This window comes from Pangasianodon hypophthalmus, chromosome 12 (genome assembly GCF_027358585.1).
Source record: "Pangasianodon hypophthalmus isolate fPanHyp1 chromosome 12, fPanHyp1.pri, whole genome shotgun sequence".
NCBI classification, from domain to species: Eukaryota; Metazoa; Chordata; class Actinopteri; order Siluriformes; family Pangasiidae; genus Pangasianodon; species Pangasianodon hypophthalmus.
The window spans coordinates 25205360-25220304 of record NC_069721.1 but is presented as its reverse complement, the minus strand read 5'-3'; the positions used below and the strand labels follow the sequence as shown (position 1 = coordinate 25220304).

General features: G+C 37.9%; 1 protein-coding gene across 1 annotated transcript; it reads right to left on the bottom strand.

Annotated features, from left to right (window-relative positions):
• Positions 1 to 3744: 3744 nt before the first annotated feature.
• LOC113527655 (pre-mRNA splicing regulator USH1G) lies at positions 3745 to 14873 on the bottom strand. The gene is made up of 4 exons (XM_026915668.3): positions 14437 to 14873; positions 7308 to 7749; positions 6212 to 6748; positions 3745 to 5122 (listed from the first exon to the last, which is right to left on the bottom strand). The coding sequence occupies exons 1-4, from the start codon at positions 14598 to 14600 to the stop codon at positions 4817 to 4819; spliced, it is 1449 nt and encodes a 482-aa protein (XP_026771469.3). The 5' UTR covers positions 14601 to 14873; the 3' UTR covers positions 3745 to 4816.
• Between the last annotated feature and the right edge of the window lie 72 nt (positions 14874 to 14945).

Sequence of the window (14945 nt, the reverse complement as noted above, 5' to 3'; positions counted from 1 at the left end):
TGGACCTGTAGTGCCTCTATGATGGCGGTTGCTTGGATGTTTGACTTGAACCAGGTTACTGTAAGGTATTTTCTTTTTTTTTTTCTCACATAAAACATGTCTATTTATTTTTCACTTGAATGTTGTTGGTTGCTATATCACAGTAAAGGTGGAAAAGGATCTGATATGATTTATCTTGTATTCATTTTTTACATCACAAAACCCTACAGTTTTAACAGAGGCGTGTAGATCTCTTAAAATTAGTGCATTTTCCCCTGTATATCAAGACGCTGTGATTTCAGTGCAGAGATCCTTTTAGTGATGGTAAGAGTAGTGTGGTGTTGGTGAAGAAAAAGCACGCAATTTCTCTTTTATTGGCAACACATGCTTACAACACAACCTCGGTGATTAGCCAAAGAACTACATTATATGGCCAGAAGTTTGTGGATACCCGCCCATCACATCCCAATCTGTCCTTGAACATCCCATTCCAAAGCTATGTGCACTGATATGGACTTGTTCCTCCCTTTACTGCTTAAAGAGCCTTCACTCTTCTGGGAAGGCTTTCCACTAGATTTTATAAAGTTGCTGTTGAGATTTGTGTCCATTCACCCACAAGAGCGTTACTGAATGAAGGCTACAATGTCTGGCGAGGAGGTCTGGGGTTCAGTCGGTGTTCCAGTTCATCCCAAAGGTGTTCAGTGGGGTTGAGGTCAAGGGTCTGTGCAGGACACTCGAGTTCTTCCACTCCAACCTTCACACACCATTGTACAGCACACAGAGACATTCCAAATTAAAACATCACTGACCCTTTATGGGAACGTCTGTAGTGAAGCAATAATCCACTTTATTCATCCCTCATAGAAAGTCTTGAAGAATGGACCTGTAACTCACCACAAACCACCATCTGTATGACGACATTCCAACAAAGATTCAATTCAATTTAATTCAGTTTTATTTGTATAGCGCTTTTAACAATGGACATTGTCACAAAGCAGCTTTACAGAAATAAATGGATTCACAAAAAATATATTGTAAATATGTGAATTTATCCCTAATGAGCGAGTCAGAGGTGACGGTGGTGAGGAAAAACTCCCTGAAATGATATGAGGAAGAAACCTTGAGAGGAACCAGACTCAAAAGGGAACTCATCCTCATCTGGGTGACACCCGATAGTGTGATTATAAATCATTCCCTTCTATAACTGTGTACTACATGCACAAATAGTGCAGTTGTGTAACCAGGAAATTCATTACAGTTTTCATAAGAAGTCTGTTTGGTTAAAATCTATCCACCGTCCACTGATGGAGTCCTGAGTACGAAGGTGAGTCCTGAGATTAAAGTCTCGACACTTTATTAGGTCCTTTATTTGTTCTTCATGTATGGTTATGAGTTTCCATTATTGTCTCCATCCCTTGTACATAAGTGTGTAATCTACAAGGTGTGACATGGTGTGTAATCTACCAGGTTTTACAAAATTCAGAATTCGCCTTACTTTGGTTAAAGCTCATTTGTTTGTAGGATGTTTGTACATGATTGACGTCAGGAATGAACACACACAGATGGTGAGCTGAGACTCTGCCTGTGTGTTTTCGTAATAAATGAACTGTAACAGGGTTGGTACCGTGCTTGTGTGTTTTTGTATTTAGGCCTATTTTTGTACATATTAAGAGAACATTTAGAAACACACAGAGTTATTGTTCTTATCTTTATAAATGTAGGTAATTTTATTGAAATAATTAGTAATTTTTGAAGCATAATTAACAATTATCAAACAGAATTCCAAGAGTTTTAATAACAGTTGTTAGTATTGGACCACACTGTGCTTGAACATCTCTGACACATGATTGAAGTCTGCTGAATTAACTGTATTCCTTGCTATAACAACAATTAAACACAAATTCCATAAATCATCTATTCATTTAAAATTTCTCAATTACATTTTCTAAAAGAAAAAATAACCATAGAGCCCTTTATTCTGCTGCTTTCACTGTGTCACTGTGACCATGTGCTGGAGCTGCTGGAATGGTTGGAGATGGTCCTGGAGTAGCTTCTCCTCCGTACTGCTGTTTAATGAAAGGTTCTTCACTGGCTTATCAAAGCAGATAACTTTCTAGTGAATGAAACTACTGAGTGCTGAACTGAAATAAACTGTGAAAAAAAGTCATTCATTGGCACGTTCACAGAGCGGACTGAGGTCTGAAGCAGAGGGTGGAAGCTCTGGAGATGTTGGAGAAGATCTTAGACAGTGTTTTGTGAGGCTTAAAAATATTATTCTTCAAAGTATTAATGAAGGTCATATTATAGACTAAAAGACGCAAATGTTCAAATTCACTCTTAGTTAGCTTTTAAGTTGTATTTAAATGTGCTATATAAATAAATCAAGTCAAGTCAAGTCAAGTGGAGTTTATTGTCATTTCAGCCATATACAAGTACATAGTGATACGAAACAACGTTTCTCCAGGACCAAGGTGCTACATAAGACAACACAGAACAACATAGAACTACGGGGACTACATAAATTACATAAATTAAACGTAAAGTGCACAAGTGCAAACATGCAGACAGCACAAGACAGAACAGACAGTACTACATAACTACGACGCCGACCAGTACACAGTCCTGTTGAAAGTGATAAAGTGACAGTAGTGCAAATATTACAGCTGAGGTAGTGTAAACAGTGTAAACATAGTAGTAGCAGCAATAATAAGACATGTGCAAAACATGAGCAGTGCATGTGCATAGAGGATGTTCTGTTGTGTGTATATATATGTATGTATGTATGTATGCGTGAGTTCCTTTGGACCAGTTCAGTTGTGTGTGTATATATATGTGTGTGTGTGTGTGTGTATATGTATGTGTGTGTGTGTGTGTGTGTGTTCCTTCAGTCCAGTTCTAGGTATTTAGGAGTCTGATGGCATGAGGGAAGAAACTGTTGCACAGTCTGGTTGTGAGGGCCCGAATGCTTCGGTACCGTTTTCCAGACGGCAGGAGTGTGAAGAGTGTGTGTGAGGGGTGTGTGGGATCATCCACAATATGGTGGCTTTGCTCAGTGCTCAGTGTGGTGGTGTTGGAGATGCTGTTCCCGATCCGGACTGACTGAGGTCTCCCAGTCAGGAAGTCCAGGATCCAGTTGCAGAGGGAGGTGTTCAGGCCCAGCAGGTTCAGCTTTCCGATCAAGTGCTGAGGAATGATTGTGTTGAATGCTGAACTGAAGTCTATGAACAGCATTCTAACATAAGTGTCTTTACTGTCCAGGTGGGTGAGGGCCAGATGGAGGGTGGTGGTGATGGCGTCATCTGTTGAGCGGTTGGGGCGGTAAGCGAATTGCAAGGGGTCCAGTGAGGGGGGCAGCAGGGTCTTGACGTGCCTCATGACGAGCTTTTCGAAGCACTTCATGATGAAATTTAACTTGGCTTGGGTAGCACTACTACTACTACTCACAATAATAATAATAATAATAATAATAATAATAATAATAATATCAGAAATGGCCCAAAATCAGCTGTTGTAGCATCACAACTATTTATTGCAGGATTTAGAACAACAGAGAAGCAGCAAAATACAATTAAACATCATCACATCATTTATAACACACTTATTTACTCATACTGTACTAATAACCACTTATTATCCAATAAACATCTTTATTTATGTATTTATATATTTAAAATGGTCAACTACAAACATGAATTCTATTTTTACAGTTGTGGTCATAAATTTAAATACGCCTTGCAGAATCTGCAAAATGTTAATAATTAAAAAAAAAATAAGATGGATCATAAAAATTGCATTTTGTTTTTTATTTAGTTCTGCCCTGAATAAGCGATTTCACACAGCAGATGTTTCCATCTCGTCCACAAGACACAATAATAACTGAATTTACACACATGAACCAGTTCAGAAGTTTCCATACGCTCGATTCTTAATACTGTGTGTGTTTCCTGATGATCAGCGACTGTTTTTATGTTTTGTGATCGTTGTTCATGAGTCTCTTGTTTGTCCTGAGCAGTTAAACTGCACACTGTTCTTCAGTAAAATCCTCCAGCTCCTGCACCTTCTCTGCTTTTCCACCATCTTCTGCATATTTGACTCCTTTCCATCAGCAGCTTTATGATGCTGAGATCCATCTTTTCACACTGAGGACAGCTGAGGGACTCGAACACGACTGTTACAAAAAGCGCAAACATTCACTGATGCTCAAGAAGCAACACGATACATTAAGAGCCAGAGGGGTGTAAACTTTTGAACAGGATGATCGGCGTAAATTGTTATTATTTTGTTTAAAAATCTTATTTTTTTATTTAGTCCTGCCCTTCAGAAGCTACATAAGATATTTACATGTTTCTCAAAATAATAACAATTTATGATTTTTATTAGAGGGATTTTTATGATCCCTTTTACTTTTTTAAATGATTAACATTTTGCAGATTCTGGAATGTGTATTTAAACTTATGACCCCAACTGTATGTCTTCAAGTTCTGTGTCTTATTTATATTAAAAAGACGTACTGAAAGCAAACATAAATACTATTAATTTAATATAAAAGGAAATTTGTAAGCTATTGGAGTCATCACTTAAGTATTTTTTTTAAAGCTATAATCTCTAAACTACACGACTACATCATATATACACTAATATCCAACATTTTATATATAACAGTTTTCCAGATTCTTCAGTTGTAGCTACAACAATGTAAACACAAGAGCTCTTATTTATCAAAGTAGCGTACGATTTAAATCATCTTACTGAAGCTCCCCAGTTTCTTTATTGAGCAGGTTCATCTTTTGCATACACACACACACACACACATACACACACACACACACAGTCACCCTCAGAGCGGAGTGTCACACATGGCCCTGGCTCGCTGCAGAGTGTGTGTGCGCCGACTGCAGGCTTCCAGAAGCTTCTTCCTGGGTCCCAGTGGAACGTTGATGATGGCCAAGTTAGGCTCCAAACACAGCATCAGAGCTTCCAGGTCCATCTGCTCCTTCAGGAACAGGGACAGGAACTCGCCTAGACCCTGAGACACCAAGAACACCTCCAGAGGAGAAGAGCAAGGCTGCAGATCATCATACTCTATTTCTTCATCATCATCATCATAGTCATCATCACCATCGTTGTAATCCCATAGAAAAGCCTGCAAGAGATATTTCTATATGATACAAAGCAGACCAACATGGAGTTAAGCACGTGATACAGAAAACAGTGCTGCATCCTCCATCATGTGACAGTTCAGATCAGAGCTTTTAAAAGCTTCAATTTACAAAACGGCATCTTCAGATTTATCCACTTCGGAGAGCGGATTCAAAAAGGACGAAGTGACAGACGATCGATGAGTACGTGAGCGACACAGCGCCGTGATTTCAGCGACAGCAACAAAGTGACAGTGTGACCGTAACAAGCGTCATTTAAATAGATCAATTAATTTATGGAGATTTTCTCAATTCTATGCAAATTAGGTATGATGCGATAAACAAATCCAAACGATCATCTCGAATGATGAACAATAACGCTTGGAAGGAAGTAGCAGAGATTCATGTATGTTGTTACACTGCAAAAAATGACATCTTAGCAAGTGGAAAGGTCTTGAATATATTATTATCTAGTATTTCTTAGTATAAGATTACCATAATCCAAATATTTTAAGATTATTAAACCTATTTCTAGACATTTTTTAAAAACTAATTTATGCTTGAAATAGTCTTGTTCTATTGGCAGATAATTTTGCTCATTTTAAGTATTTATTTCTAGAAATAGGTTTAATAATCTTAAATTTGGTTTATCGTAAACTTATGTTAGGAAATGCTAGATAAATTTGACTATATTCAAGATATTTTCACTTGGTAAGATGCCAGTTTTTGCAGCGCAGTACAGGTAGCTTGCTTTTCTAATCTGAGACTGAAGCTGGTACAAAGCTGAGCATGTAACATGAAATCATATTTTCCCACTGATAAGTGCGTTATTAAATTTGTGTTCAATTAGTTAGCTTTAGAAGCAATTTATAACCGTTTCTCATGAGAAAAAAAAGAAGTGGACAGGCCACGCCCACAAGTGACAACAGTAGAGTTCACCACACGCCTACAAAAGGACAAACTACAACTGACACCATTGACTTGTCGCTAGTCAGAAACTCGTGGAGAAGCAGATATGAAATGGATAAGAAAAGAAAAGAACGTTGCAGCATTTAGGTTTACGTTTTCACGCCACTCTCTCTGTGTTCTTGTACCTTTAAGTGTCTGTTCTGCAGACTTGCGGAGCTGCTGATGGAGTCCTGATCCGGGCTGGGAGGTCGGAGATGTACGCGCTCTCTAAAGAGAAGATTCTGTTCTCTCCACAACAACTCCTCACCTTCTACGCTGTACGAATCGAACCCCCAAACTCCATCATTGCCGTAATTCCTCCGGAAAACGAGCGTCCCGAGACCAGGCCGGGAGAACAGAGAGTCCTTTCCCGGGTCACTGTACAGACCTGGATCACTCACTGCATGTGAAACCACGACCACATCATCATCATCATCATCTTCTTCCTCATCATCATCGTTCGGGTTTTGAGGGAACATGTTGCGGACGTGGAGTCGGCGGCGAGGGTCTGCATACGTCTCCTGTTTCAGGAACATCACGTTGTTCCCCAGCTGAAGCCCAGAAAGGGAACGCACACTTTTCCTCCCATCTTCAGAGATCTTAAAGGTGTCATCATCCTGCTTCTTCTTCTCCAGACACTTCGGGATCTTTTTCCTACCTTTGGCCGTGGAGTTCAGCGTGGCCTGCGGGGGTTAAATCAGAAACTCTACAGTAGCATAAAGAGCATGTTTACTTAGAGGTAAATAATTAAACTAAAAGATATCGTTCACATTCTACACATAAATAAACTAATTAATGAAGAAAACCACAGTGTGTGTTGCTGTTGCAGCTAAATACTGAGTGACTATGATTATGTTCCTATAACAGCATGTCCCCAAGTGTTTTATTTCTCATTTATAGTTACATTTAATGTTGTGGAAGGAGTTAGTTCCTGATCTCACTTACGTTATAGCAGCTGTAAACAGTCGTTCCCTCACCAACCTCTCTCTTGAAGTTAATAAGACAAAAATGCAACTTGTGTGAAAGTGTGAAGATGTGGGAAAACTTGAAGTTACAGCTTTACCTCTGACTGTTACAAAGCGCTGACACTGGAGACTCCTTCCATAAATGTTACATAAACATCTCCTTTCACAAAACATCACCAGATCAACGATTACACACGTTTTGTAATCTGTTTATGTGGAGCGTCTGCTGTACAAGTCCCTGTGGAATAGAAGGTGAGTGAGTGTTAGGTGTGTATACCTGTGTGTAGCTGATGCTGGAGTTAACAGTGTTGAATTGTGGGATTTTGCGGCCGTTGCTCAGGGAGAACCTCAGAGATCCAGATGCGCCCGAATCCACAGTCTCTTTCAGGAATTTTTTCTCCAAGCGCCGCTGGTTTTCGTGCTGCAGTTCTGCGCAGTGTTTAATGCGTTGCTCTGCGTTATGGAACGCTCGCTCCTTCAGCTTCCTCACCAGCTTGGGGTTGAGAGCGCTCTGCTTGGCGGCGACAGAGTCCAGATACCGCACGGCGTCCATGTGTCCTCGCACGGCCGCCATGTCCAGCGGCGTGTGGTAGTCGTTGTCCAAACACCACACGTTGGCACCGAATGACACGAGGAAGGAAAGACAGTCGAGGTGGCCGTTGGCTGCGGCCAGGTGGAGAGGAGTGTTTCCCCAGATGTCACACTTATCCGGCTCTCCGCTGAGACATGGCGAAATAGCAGGGACGATAAATAAAGAGAGAGGAACAGAACAAGAACAAGTTATTTATCTGATGTTCAATATTCCAGAGAAGAACATATTTAAGACATTTAACTCAAGAGAGCTGGCCAGCAGATTCAGTGAGAGTTTATGGATTTAAAGGATTAAAGTTTTATCATCGATGTCATCATTATCTAATTTCCAGCACTGTGTCTTATGTCACATACTGTCACCTGGTGTCAGGTACTGGAGACGTGGAAGTGATCATGCTTGTGATCCCGAGTCACAGGGAAGTTAATCCAGATCAGGTGTGATGGGTTTTGGGTCAAAGTTTTGGATTTAAACGGTTTTGATGTGTACATGTGGGTATATACAGTATAAACACACACACACACACACACACACACTAGATGACAAGCTGCATGTAAAGACGTGTTTTATTATCCTGCAAAACAGCGCTGATAAAAAAGTCAGCTCATTTAAACAACACAAACTCTCAAACTAACATTAATACACGAAATAAAATCCTATTAATGGATAATTAATCTACATGGTGTAGGAATTTCTTACAAACTTCAGGCTTCATTTATCAAACTGGACACGAGGGAATTTATTCACAAATCGTTCATAGGATTCATCGAATTTAATTGATTCAAATGTGTACATCGGTTCCACGTGAATGAATGGATTCGCATTAACACAGTTTGGTTTTGTTCAGCAACATGGTTTGATCACGTACATTCAAAGCCCTGGAATAAAAATGAAGTCCATGTAGTCAGCTGAGCTCAGGATCGAACCCAAGGCCCTGAATATATTTTAATATATAAATTATACATATATATAATACATAATTTAATATTATTAAATTCTACCATATTCCCTTGTTTTTTGGCATAGCTTTTCCAATCTAACATAATTTTTCTTGTAAATTGTTGATTATGCTTGAGTCTATCTTTATAAATCCTGTCTATCTGCATCTGTTTTTGTTGTTTAAGTCGTTAATACGTCTATTAAATTTACCTCCGGACTGTAAGGTGTTTGACAATCGACTCCTGCAGCTTTTCTCTGAACTCGGGCAGGTCAGAGTCAACAACAACAACAACAACAACAACAACAACAAACAACTACTTACAACTTGTTTGTTAAACCACCAAGCTGCCACTGTGGGCCCTTGAGCAAGGCCCTTAACCCTCATCTGCTCAGTTGTATAAATGAGATAATTGTAAGTCGCTCTGGATAAGGGAGTCTGTCAAATGCCATAAATGTAAATGTAAATTTCTGATAATGAAGGCTTTCGGGAAACACTCACAAAACAGACTCGTACGTAACGTGTTCGTTATTCACAGAGATTCATGGTTATCGTGAAACCCACCCAAAAATAGCTGTTGAATTAATACAAAAGTCTTAAGAAGGAAGAGTTAGTGTGTGTCTGTTTTCCGACACGCTGTCGCACTGCTGTTTTCAGCTTCTGTGAGCTTTTATAGTGTTTTGTGGCCATCAGCTGTACCGTGAATGCACTTGGTAATTTATGGTTGATCAACACGTGCACGTGAATAAGAAGAAAAGCTTTTTGTAAAACTTTTTGTAAATGCGGTGGAAATTTTTGTTTTGGTTCGTGGAAAGCTTTCACACACTTTAAAAGATTGATAAATGAGGCCTGAGATTGTGACTCTGCTGTCTGTAACACGGTTAAACAGTGTCTTGTTCCTAACTGTATTCACCCTAAACCTTTAAACACATCTGTTTTAGAAATTAAATTATCAAATAAAATGAATAAAGCTGTATGAGTCAGAGACGTACACAATCAGAAAAGCCTCACATCAATCTGTTCATCATAAAGAAACCATCATTTCTTTTGAAACTTGAGGTTTAAATAAAACAGAGTTGTCTCAGACGCCGGCTGTGTGAGCGAGCGATGTAGAGTTAGTGGTTTAGTTCTGTTCATCGTGCCACTCCTGAGCTTTGCAAGTCAAATCCTGTGCAGGACATGACGTGGAACTATTCACATTTTACACATTTACATCTCTGCCTGCTGCATGTTCTTCACACTGCATCAATAATCAAACTACAACAGAGCCACAAGTCGGCATTAAAAATCATTTCAGTTCCAGTTCGTTTCAGTCTGTGTGTTTAACAGCAGCCATCGTCACAGAGCAGCTCTGCAGAAATCTGCATCCTGACACGTTTAGGGTAAAAGACTAAATCTTAAAAACAACCTTAAAGACTTCGTGGGTTTGTAACAACACGTTTCCTTTTAAGAAAAAGGTTCAAAGGAGAACAATTTTAGAAAGCGAGAATGTATTAAACATTAAAAAAAAATGTTTGAGGGACGCCTGAGTTCAGAGACATGAAGGTGAGACACATACACAAGGCCATTCAGAGAGATGTATGAAAAAAGATCAATAAATAATGAAAATTAATTTAGGAGGATTTTTTTTTTGCTGAAATGCTTAATATGCAGTGGAATTATAACATATTCATATTAAATAATAAAAAAATTAATGCTGAATATCTGTTTTTTGGTTTCATTTGCAAGCAAAATGAACACAGTATTCAAAATGTTCACCAGATGAAGTTCTTTTTATTTTTTTATAAGTGATTTTGCAGGCTGGCAGAGGACGCTACAGAGCATGTGCTGAGCTGGAGCTTGTAGTGGATTGGAGCAGGTGTTTACCACTGACCCCACTCTCCCCTAATCAATCAATCAATCAATCATTCAATAAAATGAAATAAAATAAATATTGGCTGTCCTTTTCATATCCAGTTCCACTGCTGGTGAAACTCCAAGGATGAGATTGTGGTTAGAAAATGCACCAAACTGCAACAAAGACTTTACCAGTGTGGAATAGTCACTTAAACATGAACTAACATTATGCAAAAAAATAAAAAGTAGAACTTGTTTATGGAAACTTGGTAAAAAAACATGCATTTTTTTTGCATGAGTTTACATCATTACATAATATTTACTGTCAAAATGCAACCTGATGGAAATGAGCTGCGAAATTCCCAAATATTTCCTAAGAGCTTTACATTTTATCTCTCTGTAACTGCGCATGATGTCGATAGAAACCTAACAGTGTAATAAGATACGTACACACTACAGCCTTCTGAGATACACCTATATATCATACAGCAATATACACTGACAATAAAATTACAAACTATACAGTATATGATCAGTTACGGTGTGTATGACGCTCATCTGAGATACTTATGTGCATGATCTCTGTATGTTTCCCCTAAAATACATTTCAATTAATTTCCTTTAAAGCTCTCATTCTGCGTTTTATTCTCATACGAGACTCAGAGACACAACAACGTTATTTCATTATATTCATGTTTGGAAATTTGTAGCAACTTTTTTTTTTATTTTTTAATATCCCACGGAGAATGATTGAGTGAGTTGATAAGCCTACAACTCACTCATGATGACCTTTGACCTTTCTTCAATAATAATAAATATTCAGTGAATAGCGTCATACATAAAACTGGATCATAAAACTGTCAGTGGAAGGATTTCCGCTTTATTTACCCTGACCTTTACACACACACACACACACACACACACACACACACACAACAATATGAGCCCGCACTAATTCACACACACTCATCCGTACCACAGCGCTTTTGAATTCTGGATTCTGATTGGTCAGAAGGTGTTGATTAATTTTCTCTAACAGCAGCAAACACGCTGGTTTATTACTCACATATAACACACTCCACAGGCAGACCTGTTTATTAGGCAACATTCATAACATGTATTAAATGAACAGAATATTATTAAGATCTACTCTCTCTCTCTCTTTCTCTCTCTCTCTTTCTCTCTCTCTCTCTCTCTTTTTAATAACAACCTTCAGCAGAGATAAGATCAGGTTAATAAAGAATTTTATTACCTAATGACCTTCTACTGTTCAAACCTGAATAACAAGCTCATTTCCTTTTCCACAACTCCACACATGCTGCTTTACATCATACCCAAAATTCATAACTCACAACCTACAGCTGGAAATGTCCAATAAATCAGACATCTAGGTCAGAAATTTAGAATAAAATGTTGTGTTTTTATGTAGAAACCTATAACCTTTAGAAAAAAAGTTCCAGGTAAGATGGTTGCATTTTAGAAAGCTAGAACCATTAACCGTTTAAATGATCCTGAGGAACCATTTGTTCTTGAGTTTGCAAACAAAATTCAATGTATACAGCGTAACTTCATACACAAGGCAATTCAGAATGATTTACAGAAATGAAAATGACTGAAAAATATGGAGGTAATTTTGTTGCAAGACTGAGAACTTAAAATAAAATGTGTACTTGTATTTTTGAACATTTGAGCATTGAACTAGAGGGACTGAACAGGTTTCATAGATGCTAACTTTGACAAAATGTTCTCCTGCTTCCTGAAGCAACTGAAGAGCGTTTCAGAGAACTGTTCAGTTTTCTAGTCTGTATTTTGTGAAGATCAAGGACTACCAGTGCTTCTTAATTTTTTTTACTGAATCCGTGTTTAGACATCTATCATTCAGAACATTTCCTGGGATTGAAAGTTGTGAAAACAGCCATTATATTTTAAGAAGTTCGTCGATTTTTAAGGCCTGGTTCAACTTGCTTATGAAAGGGATGTTTGAAACACACGTCACAGTTACAACAATGAAGGTGCCGTTATTTATTACTTTAAAAAAATGCAGACTTGGTGTACTATAGAGAGACACGACCAGGCCAGTTAATGTGACATTCGAGAAGTTGTTTACGTCACCGTAAAAACCACAGCAAAACAGTGAAACTGGAGGAACATTGGAATTCTATTATTTTTCCTCCACTCATATGCCAACTAACTGCATTTTGTTAGAGACTAGTCTCTCTATGAACGAGAGATAGCACAATGTGTAATTCTCTCTTCAGGCTCTTGAAGCTCATCAGTCAGTTGTCTATAAAAAAACTATCATGAACCACTTTTTTAAAATTATATGGTTATTAGAAGTCGAGAAAAATGTTTGAGTCACAGGTTCACCTGATGATCCCACTCCAGATCACGCATCACCAGAACACTAACCTACTTCAGGTTTACCTAGTGCTCCTGATTCACATCACTTCCTCATTCAAAGATGTTATAAAAACACTACTTTTCAATTACACTGCGCGAAGTCTTGCCAACACTTGTTATTTCGTGTTATATATTCTGGTACTTAGACCTTGGACTGATCATTGGTTTACTGTTTTCGGCTGTCCCTTTGGATTTGTTCATTATTTAATTGTGGTTTGATCAGGCCTTTTACGGATCATACTCTCAGATTCTGTCAACATGTAAACTATACAAACACCACATTTACGTTTTAATAACGTAATCAATCCTGGCTGAAGATTTTCGGTATTAGATATATTTTTAAAACAGCTATATTTGATATTTAGAACAGTTTTTCAACCAAAATGTCACTACATCTGTCTGGTTTCAAGTTCGCCATATGCTTCATATGGAAGTCTACATAATTAAAGATCTAAATATTATGTACATGCTATGTTCAGGTCCTGAATATAAAAACATAGATTTATTTTACCTTTATAACCACTAAATGAAGCTATAGTGAAACGTGTGTGTGATATATGTTGGTCTGTGTGACAGGAAGTGAATAGATTACATTACACACTTGACACGTCCTGCCTCATTGACCTTTTCTTCTAGTAGTGCTATTAAAATGCAAATACCAGTAACTCTGTCCATCAACCCCTGAGACAAGCGCCTCCATAAAAACCAGCTCATGTGCTATACAAATGATACATCACTCTTTGTTTTTGTGGCCTCTAAACACAAACCAGAAACTTACTGTAAATTAGACAGGATAGTAACGACAAAACAACAAAACAACAATCACAACAATGATACAATAATAATTATACCAATCTAATATTCAACCACTTTGTGTCAGAATAATATAGAGATATATTCAGAAATAAAGCAGCTTAATACATCCTTTTTCAGAGGAATCGGACTTTTAGATAAACACCATCTGCGCAAGAAAATAGAAAATAGTACAGAAAGCACTTTTCTTGCACAGATGGTAAAAGAATTTCATCCAAATGTCCAATTTCTCTGAAGAATTAAATGTACTAAATGTACCACTAGTCCCTGGATATACTGTATATAATTCCTATACTGTCTTTCATACAATGTATAGTATATTATAGTACAGAAATAGATAGAAAGTGATACCATTATTTAATTTATTTACTTATTTATTTAAATTATTTTAAAATTATTATACACATCCATTCATTATACATGTAAAAGTGTTTTTTTTCTGGTTTTTGTGCACTTTTCTTGAATAGTTGTTGTTGATGATGATGATTTTTTCTCCTACTATCCAATTTTTCTTAAAAAAAAAAAATCTACATGCTCAGTTGTTCCCTGCATTCTGATAATATATGTTTTATATTCTTTATCTGAAATAATCCATAATATATTATAAAATTATATAGAGAGTGATAAGATATTTTTATTCGCATTTTTATATATTTACTAGTATATTAATCAAATTATATCATTTGTAATATTTAGAATTTTATGGTTCACCAACGTAATAAAGGATAACGTGGTTTGAGGCAAATCCTGCTTGATAGATAGATAGATAGATAGATAGATAGATAGATAGACATGTTAAATGTTGGTTTTGGTTGGGGGTTAAACACTCACCCTCGCCCCAGCATCACTCTCAGAGCCTCCAGGTTGCCGTGATGAGCCGCCCAGAGCACCGGGGTCATACCATCTTCATCCTCAGCGTTCAGCTCTTTCCTAGTGGCTTCCTTCAGTAAGGTCACATGACCATCTCGTGCTGCTCGGTGATATCTGTCGTTCATTTCAGCACGAACTGCAAGCGGGATTTAAAGTACTGAGATGTGTCTGGGGAAGAGCGTAAGATGAAATGCAGCAGCAGAAGAAGGATGAGAGCGTTGTCATGGCAGCATGAAGATGCCGGAGCCATTAATCTTTAATCGGGGCACGTAATTGGCTGAATCCCAAAACGGCTCCCTATTGGATGACGAGGTACAATAATTCACTCACTATGTAAAGCTCTTACGGTAAAGCGCTGTTATTAAACACTAATCTGAATTTTCCTCCGCTGATCCTATTTATTGCTGCTGAGTTCTGGATTGTGATTGGTCAGAAGGTGTTGATTAGTTTTCTATAACAGAAGCTCTGAC

Coding starts and splice junctions, on each gene's coding strand:
- LOC113527655 (XM_026915668.3), bottom strand. CDS start 14,600: ATGAACGACAGATATCACCGAGCAGCACGAGATGGTCATGTGACCTTA. Junction 7,750..14,436: donor AGAGTGATGCTGGGGCGAGG/GTGAGTGTTTAA, acceptor GCCATGTCTCAG/CGGAGAGCCGGATAAGTGTG. Junction 6,749..7,307: donor CCAGCATCAGCTACACACAG/GTATACACACCT, acceptor TAACCCCCGCAG/GCCACGCTGAACTCCACGGC.